Consider the following 17,586-nt stretch of genomic DNA (forward strand, 5'->3'; position numbering starts at 1 on the left):
GAACTGGTTGTCAGACAGGAAGCAAAGAGTAGGAGTAAAAGGGTACTTTTCAGAATGGCAGGCAGTGACTAGTGGGGTACCGCAAGGTTCTGTGCTGGGGCCCCAGCTGTTTACATTGTACATTAATGATTTAGACGAGGGGATTAAATGTAGTATCTCCAAATTTGCGGATGACACTAAGTTGGATGGCAGTGTGAGCTGCGAGGAGGATGCTATGAGGCTGCAGAGTGACTTGGATAGGTTAGGTGAGTGGGCAAATGCATGGCAGATGAAGTATAATGTGGATAAATGTGAGGTTATCCACTTTGGTGGTAAAAACAGAGAGACAGACTATTATCTGAATGGTGATAGATTAGGAAAAGGGGAGGTGCAACGAGATCTGGGTGTCATGGTACATCAGTCATTGAAGGTTGGCATGCAGGTACAGCAGGCAGTTAAGAAAGCAAATGGCATGTTGGCCTTCATAGCGAGGGGATTTGAGTACAGGGGCAGGGAGGTGTTGCTGCAGTTGTACAGGGCCTTGGTGAGGCCACACCTGGAGTATTGTGTACAGTTTTGGTCTCCTAACTTGAGGAAGGACATTCTTGCTATTGAGGGAGTGCAGCAAAGATTTACCAGACTGATTCCCGGGATGGTGGGACTGACCTATCAAGAAAGACTGGATCAACTGGGCTTGTATTCACTGGAGTTCAGAAGAATGAGAGGGGACCTCATAGAAACGTTTAAAATTCTGACGGGTTTAGACAGGTTAGATGTAGGAAGAATGTTCCCAATGTTGGGGAAGTCCAGAACCAGGGGTCACAGTCTAAGGATAAGGGGTAAGCCATTTAGGACCGAGATGAGGAGAAACTTCTTCACCCAGAGAGTGGTAAACCTGTGGAATTCTCTACCACAGAAAGTAGTTGAGGCCAATTCACTAAATATATTCAAAAGGGAGTTAGATGAAGTCCGGGGGATCAAGGGGTATGGCGAGAAAGCAGGAATGGGGTACTGAAGTTGCATGTTCAGCCATGAACTCATTGAATGGCGGTGCAGGCTAGAAGGGCTGAAAGGCCTCCTGCACCTATTTTCTATGTTTCTATGTTTCTAAAATAACATAACATGAATGATGTGGCAGTCAGCAAAAAGAATATTTAGAAAATCTGATAGTGTTTTAGAAACTTAAAAACTACAGTTCGCAATGACGAATCTTTTTACATCGAGAAGGTAATTGGTCATTTTGGGTTATGGCACCCAGTCACTGAGCTCCTGGTGCTTGTATAATTGCCTTCGGTGGTGAGGAATTCTCCAGAATTTGTGCCTATATTGGCATATGTTTCTTCTCCTTTCAGGGGCTTGTGTTACTTGGGGTTAGAGGGGATAGGAGTGACGGACGGTGTGTAAATCACACCGTGCCGGGGCTAGACAGACCTGATGGACCAGCTGGTCTTTTCCTGTCCTTTTTCATATGTTCACATGCAAAAGATGCAGTGACTGTGAGTATTATATAAGGAGTGAGAATGATCCGTCTCTCCCCGAGGGCACTATGATGTACTTGCTGCGTGGAGTGGATTGCACTGGTCAATCGAGCTCTGTACGTAATTTATCAAACAGATTCAAATGCTGATCTACACCTCAACTCCATGTTCCTGCCGGTGCTCCATATCCTATTAATGTCCTTACCTAACAATAATCTATCTATCTCAATTTTGAAAGCTCCAATTGGCCCCCACCATCCACAGTCTTTTGGGGAAGGGTTCCAAATTTCTACTACCCTTTGTGGAAAAAGTGAGTCCTGATTTCACTCCTGAATGGTCAAGTTCTAATTTTAAGATTGTGTACCCTTGTTCTTGATTTCCCCGCCAGAGGAAGTCATTTCTCTGTAACTACCCGATCAAATCCTTTTAACATTTTAAACACCTCCGTCAGATCACCATATACTATCCTATACTAAAGGGTATACAAACCAAGCTTATGCAATCTCTCCTCTAAGCCCCAGTATCATTCTGGTGACTCTGCAGTGCACCCCTCCATGGACAATATACCCTTCCTGAGATACAGTGCCAAAAATTGAACAGTATTTCTTGGGATAGTTAAATTCACCCAATATTTTACCCTATTCTTGCATTTCTCTCTCAACTATCTGCAAATCTCCACTTTCTTGGCCTGTATTGCATGCCAAGATTCTTAACTCTATCCATATGGATTCTGTCTTTACACAATCCCCAGGATATCCTTTATTAATACTGCCAGTCCACTCACTATCTTCCCATTTATTGCTCCTGAAAATGTTACAAACAGGGATATTAAGTTCCTAGTCCTGTGCAAAATTAAGCCACATCTCTATTATAACCACAATATATCTCTCCATAGTTATTAATGCTTCAGCTGTTTCACTTTTGCTTTGTGCTTTCACATATATGCCACTTCATCCTGACACCAGCTTTTTGGAACATTGTGTTCATTTTCCTTCCTTCCTTTAATTTTTTGATCACTTTTGCCTCTTTTACAACAGTGCTTTAATCTCTCTACCTGGTAGCCTATTTGTTCCATTTCTCCTCGGCTAGTATTTTCTGACGGATTATTTCAGCTAAGCCTACTGCTTATAATGCAGTCGATTTATTAACCCCTATCCCCATCTCTAATCTCAAACCTAGATTTTCCTAAATGCTCCATAAAATGAATTTGAATTTTCTCCAATTGCTCTATTTACCCTCTCCACAACAATGTTCCACAGCACAGGAACAGGCGATTTGACCCAACAGGTCCAGTTGTGTGTTTATGCTCCACATGAGCCGCCTCCTATTCATCTAACCCCATTAACATATCCTTCTATTCGTTTCTCCCTCATGTTTATCTAGCTTCCCTTTAAACGCATCTGTGCACAGTACTCCGTGTGGCCCAGCCAAGTTTCAATACAAGTTTAACATAACTTCTCTGCTTTTCAATTCTATCCCTCTAGAAATGAACCCCGGTGCTTGTTTTTTTTTAATGGCCTTATTAACCTGTATCGCTACGTTTAGTGATTTGTGTATCTATCTGGCCCAGTGGGTAGCACTCTCGCCTCGGAGTCAGAAGGTTGAGGGTTCAACTCCCACTCCAGGGGCTTGAGCACAAAATCTAGGCTGACACTCCAGTGCGGTGCTGAGGGCGCACTGCACTGTCGGAGGGTGCTGTCATTCGGATGAGACGTTAAACCGAGGCCCCGTCTGCTCTCTCAGTTGGACGTAAAAGATCTCACAGCATTATTTCGAAGAAGAGCAGAGGAGTTATCCCTGGTGTCCTTACCAATATTTATCTCTCAATCAACATAACAAAAAAACAGATTATCTGGTCATTATCACATTGCTGCTTTTGGGAGCTTGTTTGTGCAAATTGGCTGCCGCATTTGCCACATTACAACAGTGACTACACTCCAAATGTACTTCATTGGCTATAAAGTGCTGTGAGATGTCGGGTGGTCATGAAAGGCGCTATATAAATCCAAGACTCTCTCTTCTTTCTTTACTTCCAGATCCCTCTGTTCTTCTATCCCATTTAGACACTCGTCCCTTCGGCAAAGCCAGCCCTAGTTTCAGAAATCACTCCAATGCCCCAGAAATGTGAACCTTTCCCTCCTACACCAGCTCTGCAGCAATGATTTGGCCTCTCTAATCTTTCCTTAACCTATCCAGTGTGTGGCAGAGAAGTAATCTGGAGATTACCAGCTGTGAGATATTGTTTTGCAGTCTAGTGCCAGACCCCTAATACTCAGACCTCAAATTTCAACCTATGTTATTGGTTCCACTATGGATCACTTCTTTTGGCTAGTCTTCCTACCATACCAGAAGTTTTTCCATTTGTTTCGCGATGTCCTTTACTCTGGCATCAGGGAGGGAACATACCATTTCTGACCCTTGGTCATGATTGCAAAAAAGGCTGTCGCTATACCCCTGACTATTATCACTCTCCTATTCTTGTGGTCTAACTGCCTCTCACCCACTTGGGTAGTCTCTCACTCTACAGTTCTGCAGTGTTGTTCAACCCTATCCTCCACTTAGTCGCTGTCACTCTCCACCTCGTACTTGTCCAACACTATTACCTAGTGGACATTTTCCATCAGTCAGGGGTTTGCTGTACTTGTGAATCTGTCTCCCTCTGCTGCCTCTATGGGCGGTCATCCACTTCTCTCTTTCTACACTATTTCTATGGCCTGAACTGTCTCTTAAGTGCGAATAAGGGGAAGAAATTCGGCTGCTTTGCGGTAACGGGGTGCTAAGGGGTTACGGACCAGACGCAACGAATTCACTGACGCCCACGAACTTTCCTGGCGATTTTGCGCTGGCGCTAACACTTACTGCCTCGCTCTTTTACGCTCCGTAGATCGTGACGTCATCCGGTGCGCAGCGCCCAGATACTGCCCCAGGTGTGATATTTGCTCCCGCTCTTTGCTGCATCGTGGGGCATCAACAACGGCAGCAACAGGAGGCGTTGTCACCTCGGCTGGCCGTTTGGGGAAGCAATATTGAAAGACCGTGGTGGTCAGGCAGAGCAAACTTTATTCCTCACGTCAGTCTGGTGCCTGCTGAAGAGTGTTTGGGGCTGTAATGGAAGTCACGCAGGCACCCTGGCCCCGCAACAGTAAGAGGAGAAAGTATTGGCCCTTCAACAGAGTACGAGAGGAAGCTTGCAGGGAACATAAAAACTGACTGCAAAAGCTTCTATAAATATGTGAAGAGAAAAAGATTAGTGAAGACAAACGTAGGTCCCTTGCAGTTGGATTCAGGTGAATTTATAATGGGGAACAAAGAAATGGCAGACCAATTGAACAAATATTTTGGTTCTGTCTTCACGAAGGAAGACACAAATAACCTTCCGAATGTACTAGGGGACAGTGAGAAGGAGGAACTGAAGGATATCCTTATTAGGCGGGAAATTGTGCGAGGGAAGTTGATGGGATTGAAGGCCGATAAATCCCCGGGGCCTGATAGTCTGCATCCCAGAGTACTTAAGGAAGTGGCCCTAGAAATAGTGGATGCATTGCTGATCATTTTCCAACAGTCTTATCGACTCTGGATCAGTTCCTATGGACTGGAGGGTTGCTAATGTGACACCACTTTTTTTAAAAAGGAGGGAGAGAGAAAACGGGTAATTATAGACTGGTTAGCCTGACATCAGTAGTGGGGAAAATGTTGGAATCAATCATTGAGGATGAAATAGCGCATTTGGAAAGCAGTGACAGGATCGGTCCAAGTTAGCATGGATTTATGAAAGGGAAATCATGCTTGACGAATCTTCTGGAATTTTTTGAGGATGTAACTAGCAGAGTGGACAAGGGAGAATCAGTGGATGTGGTGCATTTGGACTTTCAAAAGGCTTTTGACAAGGTCTCGCACAAGAGATTGGTGTGCAAAATCAAAGCACACGGTATTGGGGATAATGTACTGATGTGGATAGAGAACTGGTTGGCAGGCAGGAAGCAGAGAGTCGGGAAAAATGGTTCCTTTTCAGAATGGCAGGCAATGACTAGTGGAGTGCTGCAGGGCTCAGTGCTAGGACCCCAGCTCTTTACGATATACATTAACGATTTAGAAGAAGGAATTAAGTGTAATATCTCCAAGTTTGCGGATGATACTAAACTGGGTGATGGTGTGAGCTGTGAAGCGGACGCTAAGAGGCTGCAGGGTGACTTGGACAGGTTAGGTGAGTGGGAAAATGCATGGCAGATGCAGTATAATGTGGATAAATGTGAGGTTATCCACTTTGGGGGCAAAAACACGAAGGCAGAATATTATCTGAATGGCGGCAGATTAGGAAAAGGGGAGGTGTAACGAGACCTGGGTGTCATGGTTCATCAGTCATTGAAAGTGGGCATGCAGGTACAGCAGGCAGTGAAGAAGGCAAATGGTATGTTGGCCTTCATAGCTAGGGGATTTGAGTATAGGAGCAGAGAGGTCTTACTGCAGTTGTACAGGACCTTAGTGAGGCCTCACCTGGAATATTGTGTTCAGTTTTGGTCTCATAATCTGAGGAAGGACATTCTTGCTATTGAGGGAGTGCAGCGAAGGTTCACCAGACTGATTCCAGGGATGGCTGGACTGTCATATGAGGAGAGACTGGATCAACTGGGCCTTTATTCACTGGAGTTTAGAAGGATGAGATGGGATCTCATAGAAACGTATAAGATTCTGACGGGACTGGACAGGTTAGATGCGGGAAGAATGTTCCCAATGTTGGGGAAGTCCAGAACCAGGGGACATAGTCCTAAATGGCCTATCCCTTATCCTAAGACTGAGATGAGGAGAAACCTCTTCACTCAGAGAGTTGTGGAATTCCCTGCCGCAGAGAGTTGTTGATGCCAGTTCATTGGATATATTCAAGAGGGTGTTAGATATGGCCCTTACGGCTAAGGGGATCAAGGGGTATGGAGAGAAAGCAGGAAAGGGGTACTGAGGGAATGATCAGCCATGATCTTATTGAATGGTGGTGCAGGCTCGAAGGGCCGAATGGCCTACTCCTGCACCTATTTTCTGTGTTTCCCTTTAAGCGAGGGAAGGAGCCTGTGACGCCGGCAGCACTGCACTGAACGTTGTTCAGAGCTCTGCCGCTCCCGCCCTTCTCTCACACTTTAGCGCTCTGAGCAGTGGTAGCTCTTGATTTAATGCTCCACTTCCCTCTTCGAACACTAAAGCTGAAGTTAGCCTGACTCCCAGTTGCACCAAACTCTCATAGAAACCGGAGGAGGCCATTTAGTCCCTTGAGCCTGTTCCACCATTCAGTGAGATCATGGCTGATTTGTGACCTAACTCCATTTAGCTGCCTTTAACTCATATCCCTTAATACCTTTGATTAACTGAAATCTATCAATCTCAGATTTAAAATTAACATGATCCAGCATCAACTGCAATTTGTGAAAGAGAGTTCCAAACCTCTCCCACCCTGTGTGTGCAGAGTGTTTCCTAATTACACTTCTGAAAGACCTGGCTCTAATTTTTAGACTGGCCCCTAGTCCCAGACTCTCCAACCAGCAGAAATAGTTTCTCTCTACCCTATCTGTTTCCCGTAATATCTTGAAAACTTCTATCAAATCACCCCTTAACCGTCTAAATTCCAGGGAACACAACACTAGTTTGTGTAATCTCTCCTCGTAATTTAACACTTGGAGTCCGGGTATCATTCTGGTAAACCTATGCCGCACTCCCTCCAAGGCCAGTATAAGGCGTGGTGCTCAGAACTGCTCGCAGTGCTCCAGGGTGTGGTCTAACCGGGGGTTTACATAACTGTAGCATAACTTCTACCCCCTTGTATTCTGGTCTTCCAGATATAAAGGCCAGCATTCCATTAGCCTTTTTGATTATTTTCTGTATGTGTCCAGGACATTTTAATCTATGTACATGGACCCCCAAGTCTCTTTGGACCTCCATCTCTCAAGATCAAGTTCCGTTTCCTCTCGACACATAAGTATTAATTCTAGAACAAGAGTTGAGCTCCCTCAAAGGCTGATGTCCTGTTGAGGCTAAATTTTCCCCTAAGTTATTGTAACTTCCATATACCATTCGTACCTTATTTCCCAGGAATCTGTTGCCACCATGAAAGATTATAAGGAATCGGTCCACTACCTCCTCCAAATTCCTGTTTCGGAGAAAAATAAAAACGTCTAACCTTACCCTTGCTTCTTGAATTTGTACAGGTGGCCGCTAGTTCTACTCGACCCCATCACCTCAAGCACATTATGCACTCGCATTACATCCATGGCTTTAAAGAACTGAATCAGATTGGCTCTAGGTCTCCAGTGAGTGCAAACCAGAGGGGCGAAGTCTGTCTTCAGAGTTCACTGATCTCAGGCTGCCTTTCTCTGCACCTTCTCCAGGGTCACAATGTCCTTTCTGAGCTGCGGGGGGCGGCATTAAAACGTAACACATTGCTCCCAAATGAGGTCTTGCCAAATAAAGCTATTGTGGTCTTAGTTTTGTAATGAATCTGGACAATACAATCCGGGGTCCTGTAAGCTGCAGCCACTGTCTCCGGACACTGTATTACTACACATTTGTCTGTTGCAAGTATTGGGCCCACTTCCCAATCTGTTCAAATCCGGTGGCTGAGATGGTACACTGCGGGTCACCACTCTAATCCAAGTAATGCTAGTCTTCATGTTCATACTTAAATAGTCCATTTATTTAGAAAAGGTGCTTATGGGCATGGTTTGAATTGTGGTAAAACTCTTCCATTGTAGTTTTTGAGCAAGTAAGGGAATGGAAGTCTTCTCGTGTATCTGCTCTTGAACTCCTTATTTATCATAGAATCACAATGTTGCAGCATGTGACCATTTGGTTGGTGTTTTGCCCCACTGGCCATTTAGTTTGATCGCACTGTCCTCACTCTACACACCTTTTAATATACCTTTTATTTCCTCAAGTAACTAATTCCTTTAAAAAAATAATTTAGGGAGTGCTTCAAGAGTTTATGGCTGAGCATCTTGCATTCAAACTATGCTGTGACTAAGGTTCATTTTCTAACCACCCATTTCTTTAACTTTATGGCAGTGTTAAAGAGGACAGTAAATGGTGCAGCTCTGACCTGCTGTTTATGCTGTACCTCAACGTGCTGCAATGTAATAGGTCACAAGTAGGTTGGCTTTGAGTAATTTGGTACTTTTAAGAGTCAGTGACACTAACAGAAGGTGCTTTAGGGTTATTTTGGAAGTCAAAAAGTATTCTTGGAAAAAGTTAAAGATCAGGAGGCGGTGCAGATAAGGTATTGCAATCTGAACTTTGTATCCTAGACACTGACCCTTTAAGCAGTTATGTAAATAGCAACAAATCATTAGGTAAATTTAGACATCAGTAAGTGGACATGGCTCAGAGACAGTCAACAAGCAGTGTCTGGCTCATGTAAAGCTGACCCAAGGTTACCCACACAGCACTGGGGAAGGGAACAGCAGCAATAAACATCCAATCCTAAAAAACCTTTGCTCTGCAGGCCCACCCAAACCTATCGGCCACTCCTTCCCTTTTATATGTTAACAGGTGATCTTTAATTGTTAGCTCAGGAAATGGGGGTACATTTTCATAGTCTTAAAGTTCGTTGTGCTGACCATAGAGGTGTTAGGTTAAAACTGATGGGGTAATATTTTGCTTTCCATAAAATGTGCAAAATGATAATTACTTTGTCTTCAGATTTTGCCTGTTGTTTCCATGTACTGGAGAATCGCTGGGTATTAAACCCTTTATCCTACATCGAGATTCCCACTGCCCATAATGTTGAACTCGTTGCAACCCACCCCCATCATAAAATGATGCAGCACCGAAGGAGGCCATTCAGCCCATCGTGCCTGTGCTGGCTCTTTGGTAGAGCTATACAATTAGTCCCACTTCCCTGCTCTTATAGTCCTGTCAATTTTTTCCCTTCAAGTACTTACCAATACGCTTTTGAAAGTTACTATTGAATCTGCTTCCAAAACCCTTTCAAGTAGCGAATTCCAGATCACAACTTGCTGTGTAAAAACTTGTTTCCTCATGTCGCCTCTGATTCTTTTGCCAGTCACCTTAATTTTGTGTCCTGTGACCGACCCTTCTGCCCAGGGGTCCAGGGGCAGCCCGCACTGCGGTCTACGGACAGTAGGAATATGTGTGCGCATTAGGTCCGTGCAGCAGAGCCAGTCATCTTAGTCAATCCTTGCCACTGGAACAAGACCTAGTTCGTGTCAAGCCCGTGTGGTGGCTGGTGTGCAACGGCCACCACACGTTAAAACAATCCACACACAGGCATCTTCCACCCTTCAACATGTAGTGTGGGACCTGGAATATTAGGTCCTTCATTGAAACACCTGTGACCTCATCCCTTTTTTGGTGTGGAAGCAAGTCATCCTCGATACGAGGGACCGCCTAATACTACTGTACTTCTGCCACAGGAAACAGTTTCTCCTTATTTACTCTATCTAGACCCCTCATGATTTTAAACGCCTTGTCCTGCCACCTTCAAAGATTTGTGCACAAACACCCCAGGTGTCTCTGTTCTACACCCTCTTTAAAATTGTAGCATTTAGCTTGTATTGTCTCTCCTCATTCTTCCTACCAAAATCTACCAAATAATCTTCTGCATTGAATTTCATCTGCCACATGTCCGCCCATGCCACCAGCCAGTCTATGTCCTCTTGAAGTCTGTCACTATCTTCTGCACTGTTTACTATGCTTCCAAGTTTCATCTGCTAATTTTGAAATTGTGCCCTGTACACCAAGTCCAAATCATTAATGTACATGACAAACAGCAGTGGTCCCAGTACTGCGAAACAGCACTGTATACTTTCCTCCAGTGTGAAAAACTGTCATTCACCACAACTCTCTGTTTTCTGTCCCTTAGCTAATTTAGTATCTATGCTGCTACAGCTCCTTTTATCCCATGGACCTCATGTGATGCTTTATTAAACGTCTTTTGCAAGACCATATAAATAACATTAACTGCATTGCCCTCATTCACCCTCACTACCTCATCAAAAAACAAAGTCAGGCTAGTCAAACACGATGTGCCCGTAACAAATCTGTGCTGGCTCTCATTTATTAGTCCCTACGTGTCCAAGTGGCTGTTAATTTTTTCCCGGATTATTGTTTCTAAAAGTTTCCTCACCACTGACGGGCCTGTAATTGCCAGATTTATCTTTCTCCCCCTTTTTGAACAAGGGTGTAACATTTGCAATCCTCCAATCCTCTTGCACCACTCCTGTGTACCTAAGGAGGATTGGAAGATTGTGGCCAGCACCTCTGTAATCTCTATCCTTGCTTCCCTCAGCAACCTTGGATGTCTTCCATCCAGACCGGGTGACTTATCCACTTTAAGTACTGCCAGCCTTTCTAGTACATAAGAACATAAGAAATAGGAGCAGGAGTAGGCCATTCGGCCCCTCGAGCCTGCTCCGCCATTTAATAAGATCATGGCTGATCTGATCATGGACTCAGCTCCACTTCTCTGCCCGCTCCCTATAACTCTTTGCTCCCTTATCGCTCAAAAATCTGTCTATCTCCGCCTTAAATATGTTCAAAGACCCAGCCTCCACAGCTCTCTGGGGCAGAGAATTCCACAGATTTACAACCCTCAGAGAAGAAATTTCTCCTCATCTCAGTTTTAAATGGGTGGACCCTTATTCTGAGACTATGTCCCCTAGTTTTAGTTTCCCCTGTGAGTGGAAATATCCTCTCTGCATCCACCTTGTTGAGCCCCCTCATTATCTTAGATGTTTCGATAAGATCACCTCTCTTTATCTATTTTTATCTCATCCAGTATCCCGACAACCTCCTTGTTTACCGTAGCTTTGCCGAAGTCCTGTTCCTTGGTAAACGTTGATGCAAAGTAGACATTTACTACCTCAGCCATGCCTTCTGCCTCCATCAGTAGTTTTCCATTTGGTCCCTAATCGGCCCCACCGCTCCTCTGACAACCTTTTTACTGTTACTGTGCCAAGAGAAGAGCTTTGGGTTCCATTTTATGTTAGCTGCCAATCTATTTTACTGTGTCTGCTGCTCTTATTGCTGTTTTCACATATCCTCTGCACTTTTCATATTCAGCCTGATTCTCCATTGTATTATCAGGTTGACATCTGTCATAGGCCCATTGTTTCTGCTTCATCCTACTCTCTAACTTCTTCATCATCCAGGGAGCTCTGGCTTTGGTTGCCCTCCCTTTCCCCCTCGTACCTTGACTGTACCTGAAACATCTCCTCTTTAAAGGCCGCCCATTGTTCCATTGCATTTCTGCCTAACAGTCCTTGACTCCAATTTACCCAGACCAGATCCCTCCTCAATTCTCTGAAATGAGCACTCCTCCAGTTAAGTATTTTTATTCTAGATTGCTCCTCGTCCTTCTCTATAACTAATCTAAACTGTACGATACTATGATCACTATTCCCAAGATGCTCCCCACACTGTGACATTCTCCACTTGACCTACTTCATTCCCCAGGACTAGAACCAGCAATGCCTCCTTCCTTGTTGGGCAGGAAACATACTGATCAAGAAAAGTCTCCTGAACACATTTTAGAAATTCCTCCCCTTCTCTGCCCTGAACACAATCACTGCCCCATTCAATATTGAGGGAGTTAAAGTTTCCCATTATCACTACTCTATAGTTCTTGCCTCTCAGTACTTTCCTTACAAATCTGCTTCTCTGTCTCCTTCCCACTATTTGGTGGCCTATAAAATACACCAAGTAGCGTAATAGCTCCTTGATTGTTTCTCAACTCCAACCAAATAGATTCTGTCTGATTCCTCAAGGGCATTCTCTCTTTCTAGCACTGTAATATTTTCCTTAATCAAAACTGCTCTTTTTTTTCCTTCTCAATCTTTGTACCCAGCAACATTAAGCATGCGATGCTCCCCTGTGTTGAGGCAGGTCTCCGTTATCACCACTGTATCATATTCCACGTGGCATTAACCACACTTCATATTTCTTATGTTCTTATGCATTTGCACACATACACTCCGAACTTAACTTGGACCTCCTTCTGTATTTTCTATGATCCCTCCTAAATCTGTATTATTTCTATCTCTAACTGTCTCTCCCAGTCCTCGGTGCACCTTGTTTCTACTTTTTAGTACTCCATCCTGGTGCCCAAAGCCCTGCCAAATGTGCTTTATCCCCCACCGCACGAGTTAACCTGCCATGAGGATATTGGTCCCAGCTCTGTTCAGGTGCAACCTGTCCATCTTGAACAGGTCCCTCCTGTCACAGAACTGATCCCAATGTGCTAGGAATCTGAAGCCCTCCCTCCTGCACCATTGCTTTTAGCCACGTATCAACCTACCATATCCTCCTATTTCCTCCCGCACTAGCACATGGCCCTGGGAGTAATCCAGAGACTACTCCCTCCCTGGCTCCTTAAACTCTGTGCATGATCTCAACCCTCGTCCTCTCGATGTCGTTGGTTCCGACATGGACCACAACTTCTGGCTCTTCCCCTTCTCCCCACAGAATGTTCTGCACCCTCTCTGTGATGACCCTTTTCTGGCATCGGGGAGGCAACATACCATACGGGTCTCGCGTCGATGGTAGCAGAACTGCCTGTCTGTCTCTCTGACAATCGAATCCCCAACTACTGCTGCGTTACACAGTTTGCTGTACTCCCCTGTGCAGTCCTTTGCCTCACGCTGCCAGGCTCAGGACTGCACTCCTTCGAGGTGTCGTCACCCTCGCTGGTATTCAGTGCTGAATATTGGTTTGAGAGTGCCACACTCCTGCACTGCCTGCCCTTCCAGCCCTTGCTGTTTGGAACTCTATCTGGCTGTGTGGTGACCACTGCTGGGACCGGCGATCCAGGACACACCCAGCCACTCAGATGTCCTGAATGAACCCAGCTCCCTCTCAAGTTCAGAAACCCTGTGCATGATTCTGAGCAGCTCGAGCACTTCCTGCACACGGGCCTCCAGGACACATCCTGAGGTTCGCTGGCGCAGAATTGCTGGCTACGGGTCGCATCTGTTCTTCCATTCTAATTAGAAACTTATTTCATGCATTAAATTACACTGCTATTTTTCTATTCGCTCCTCAAAGCTAACTGACCAAAGACTAATTATTACTCAAGCTTAATGAGAACCAGAGGTCACTAAACACAAAGAACTTAAAAATTAGATATCTAGATACTTAACCTCGACACTTATCTTAGAATCCTTGGGTTCTGTGGCTCCACTCCTTTAAGTTGGGCGTGAATAACCGCCTTCCTTCTCTCCACTGAATTCCTGCTATCACCAAATTCTCAGCTTCCATTCTGTTTGCGATTCACTAAGCTCTGTGCCCAAACTCTCTCTCATTTATTTTTATCCTATTCAATTTCTCTACTACCTCCTCCTTTACTGCTACATTGGCAGCATCCTCTTCTCCAGTGAAGACAGATGCAAAGTACATATTTAGTACCTCAGCCATGCCCTCTGCATCCACAAGAATATCTCCTTTTTGATCCCTGATTGGCCCCTCCGTTCCTTCAACTATCATTTTACTATTTGTGTGTTTAGAAAAGACTTTTGGGTTTTGTAGTGTATTTACTTAATGGGTTCTTTGCTTAAGAATTCATAGCTACACATTTTCTGTAAGGAACTAGCTGGTTTATTAACAAAGGTTTAACAATCAAACTGAACCCGACCAGTTCATCCATCAGGCTCACCACTGCACACCTCATCGTAGGGAAGCTGAACTCAGTTAACTGGGGTTTTATTGAGTCTTGTGAACATCACGTGACTGGCTAAGCCACTCAGTGTAACAGCTCCACAACTATTTTGAGTAGAACTTTAAAACAAGTGCCCCATTATTAAAGGGATCCTAGAACCGACAAATTAACAAATTAAACTTTTTAAACAATAAATGGTCAAATTTAAATTTGGCTGTCGGGAGTGATGATGCACTCCAGTCCCTCCAGCGCCCACCTCTCGCAGAGGGCCACGAGCGTACCGGTAGACACTGCGTGCCCCATCTCCCAGGGACACCCTGGTGCGAACGTAGCCGTGGACGAGAGACAGGCAGTCGGGCTGAATGACCCCCTCGACAGCCCGCTGCCTGGACCGGCTAATGGCCACCTTGGCCAGGCCCAAGAGCAGTCCTATGAGGAGGCCTTCCGACCTGCCCGCTCCCCTCCGCACCGGATGCCTAAAGATCAGGAGCCTGGGACTGAAGTGCAGCCAGAAATTGAGGAGCAACCCCTTCAGATAATGGAATAGGGGCTGCAACCTCACACATTGAACGTAGACATGGAACACAGACTTTTCCAGACCACAGAAATTGTAGGCAGCCTGGGAGTCTGTGAACCGACTTAAAAACCGATTGCACGGGACTGCCCCATGCAACACCCTCCAGGCCAAGTCCCCGATAGATAGAGGGAGGACTCCTGCATACATAAGAACATAAGAATTAGGAACAGGAGTAGGCCATCTAGCCCTTCGAGCCTGCTCCGCCGTTTAACAAGATCATGGCTGATCTGGCCATGGACTCAGCTCCACTTACCCGCCCACTCCCCATAACCCTTAATTCCGTTATTGGTTAAAAATCTATCTGTGACTTGAATACATTCAATGAGCTAGCCTCAACTGCTTCCTTGGGCAGAGAATTCCACAGATTCACAACCCTCTGGGAGAAGAAATTCCTTCTCAACTCGGTTTTAAATTGATTCCCCCATATTTTGAGGCTGTGCCTCCTAGTTCTAGTCTCCCCGACCAGTGGAAACAACCTCTCTGCCTCTATCTTGTCTATCCCTTTCATGATTTTAAATGTTTCTATAAGATCACCCCTCATTCTTCTGAACTCCCAACGAGTAAAGACCCAGTCTACTCAATCTAACATCATAAGGTAACCCCCTCATCTCCGGAATCAGCCTCGTGAATTGTCTCTGTACCCCCTCCAAAGCTAGTGTATCCTTCCTTAAGTAAGGTGAGCAAAACTGCACGCAGTACTCCAGGTGCGGCCTCACCAATATCCTGTATAGTTGCAGCAGGACCTCCCTGCTTTTGTACTCCATCCCTCTCGCAATGAAGGCCAACATTCCATTCACCTTCCTGATTACCTGCTGCACCTGCAAACTAACTTTTTGGGATTCATGCACAAAGAGTTTCATGCACAAGGACCCCCAGGTCCCTCTGCACCGCAGCATGTTGTAATTTCTCCCCATTCAAATAGTATTCCCTTTTTTTGTTTTTTTTCCCAAGGTGGATAACCTCACACTTTCCGACATTATATTCCATCTGCCAAACCTTAGCCCATTCGCTTAACCTATCTAAATCTCTTTGCAGCCTCTCTGTGTCCTCTACACAACCCGCTTTCCCACTAATCTTTAGGCATCTATGCTTTTAGACACCCACTATACACAGGCCCCGCGGCTACCACAGCAATCGGCAGAAATTTAACCTGTTGTTTATCAGAGTGACCAAGCTGAATATAGAAAGTACAGAGGAGATCTAAAAAGGGACTAAGAGAGAGTATGAGAATAGATGGAACCTGTGCGTAGAGAGCACTCCACTGTGGACCCCCGCCTCCTCTGGATGGCAAAATGGAGCACCATGGCGTATCCGGACGGCAGACGAGGATAGCAAAATGGAGGGTGTGCAAGAGCAGTCCATACAGGAATCCCCTCTGCGCAGAACTGAAAGACACAGAGGGGATTTCCCCGGAGGCGGCTCAAGTTGTGAGGCACCAGCTCCCGCAGGACCGGACGGAGGTCAGTTCAGACGGGATCGCCCCACATGCTTGAGCCTCCTCGTCGCACCTAATGGAGGCAGGGCCCAGTGCCATTTTTAGTGACTGGATGGCATTGGCTGCAAGCCGGATATCGGCCCAGGATAGGCGCTGTGCCGGCTGCAACAGCTCCACGAGCTGTGAGCATGCTCACTGGTGCATACATTACAGGTTCCATCTATTCTCATACTCTCTCTTTGTCCCTTTTTAGATCTCCTCTGTACTTTCTATATTCAGCTTGGTCACTCTGATAAACAACAGGTTAAATTTCTGCCGATTGCTGTGGTAGCCGTGGGGCCTGTGTATAGTGGGTGTCTAAAAGCATAGATGCCCAAACGCTTTGTTACACTACTGGTTAATGCAGTGGCTAGTAGTTTGTCCACATCAATATGTGGTTCCCTCTGCAGGGGCGGAGTGCTTCCTGTACTGTTGTACTGTGTTGTCTGCTACATCCCTTGCTTGGCTTCAGCACAAAGAATTATCTAAAGGCATCAAGAGAACAGAACGGAAATGTAATGTTAAATTTGGCAGGCCCGGGTCACGGTGAGAGGAACAGCCACTACACACTATGTAAAGAATGGAGCCAGAAACTGCAGTCTTGTGCCAGATAGACAGTCTGTCTGGAGCTTTGGCAGAGTCCAAAACCTGCACTGAACATTCACCGCAACTGGAGCAAAACACACCGGGGGGGAAGAGGGGAAGGGAAGAGGGATGAGGGTCAGGTCACGAGGGATTGGGGGTGGGGTGGGTAGAGCAGATCGTGGGGACTCTGTAAGGTGGGGGGGTGGTGGGCAGTTCTGGGATCTGTCGGGTGGTTGGGTGAAGGGGCAAACCAGGGGTGGGGTGTGGTGGACAGGCCTGGGGGGGGGGGTGCTGGGGACTGTGTTGGCTGGGGGGGGGGGGGTGACGATTGGTGGGTGTACAGGGGCTGGGACTGAGTCGGGGATGGGGGCGAGGGGTGGGCAGGTCCCGGGAACTGATCAGGCAGGCTGTGGAGGGGAGGGGCTGCGGGGACTGATCAGGCCAGCATTGCAGGGGCACTTTGAATCTATCATTAAGTTGAAGAAATTGTTTATACACTCTGTGGTGTGTCTATTTTGTTGTTTTGAAGTAGAAAACATGTTTTGCATTGTTCTAATTCCCACATTTATGCTACACCCTATTGTGCTTTGGCGTACAGCCTGTTACTCTTAACAGCTGGGTGGCCAATAGCAGGATTACATTTTACCCCCATCGTAATTTTGTAAACATTCACAAATCATATTTCAGCTATTCCATGCATCAAAAGAGAGTTATTTCTGTATTTATAAAAGGTAAATGCATTCTGCTGCCGATATATTTCAGTCAGACCCTTGGACTTTCAGCACCATTATGAAAGTGTCTTTATGGATCTTTTGAGTTTCGAGTACTGCAGGCTGGTTCTCTT

At 45.7% G+C, this 17,586-nt stretch overlaps 1 protein-coding gene across 1 annotated transcript in view; it reads left to right on the plus strand.

The window, feature by feature from the left end:
- Positions 1–1,180: 1,180 nt before the first annotated feature.
- ncor1 (nuclear receptor corepressor 1) overlaps positions 1,181–17,586 on the plus strand; it is a 258,729-nt gene continuing 242,323 nt past the window's right edge. The window contains exon 1 of the mRNA XM_070857984.1: positions 1,181–1,206. Coding sequence (XP_070714085.1) covers positions 1,181–1,206 — 26 coding nt within the window. The remainder of the gene's footprint in view (positions 1,207–17,586) is intronic.

The sequence above is a fragment of the Pristiophorus japonicus genome, chromosome 16, assembly GCF_044704955.1.
Source record: "Pristiophorus japonicus isolate sPriJap1 chromosome 16, sPriJap1.hap1, whole genome shotgun sequence".
Taxonomy (NCBI): domain Eukaryota; kingdom Metazoa; phylum Chordata; class Chondrichthyes; family Pristiophoridae; genus Pristiophorus; species Pristiophorus japonicus.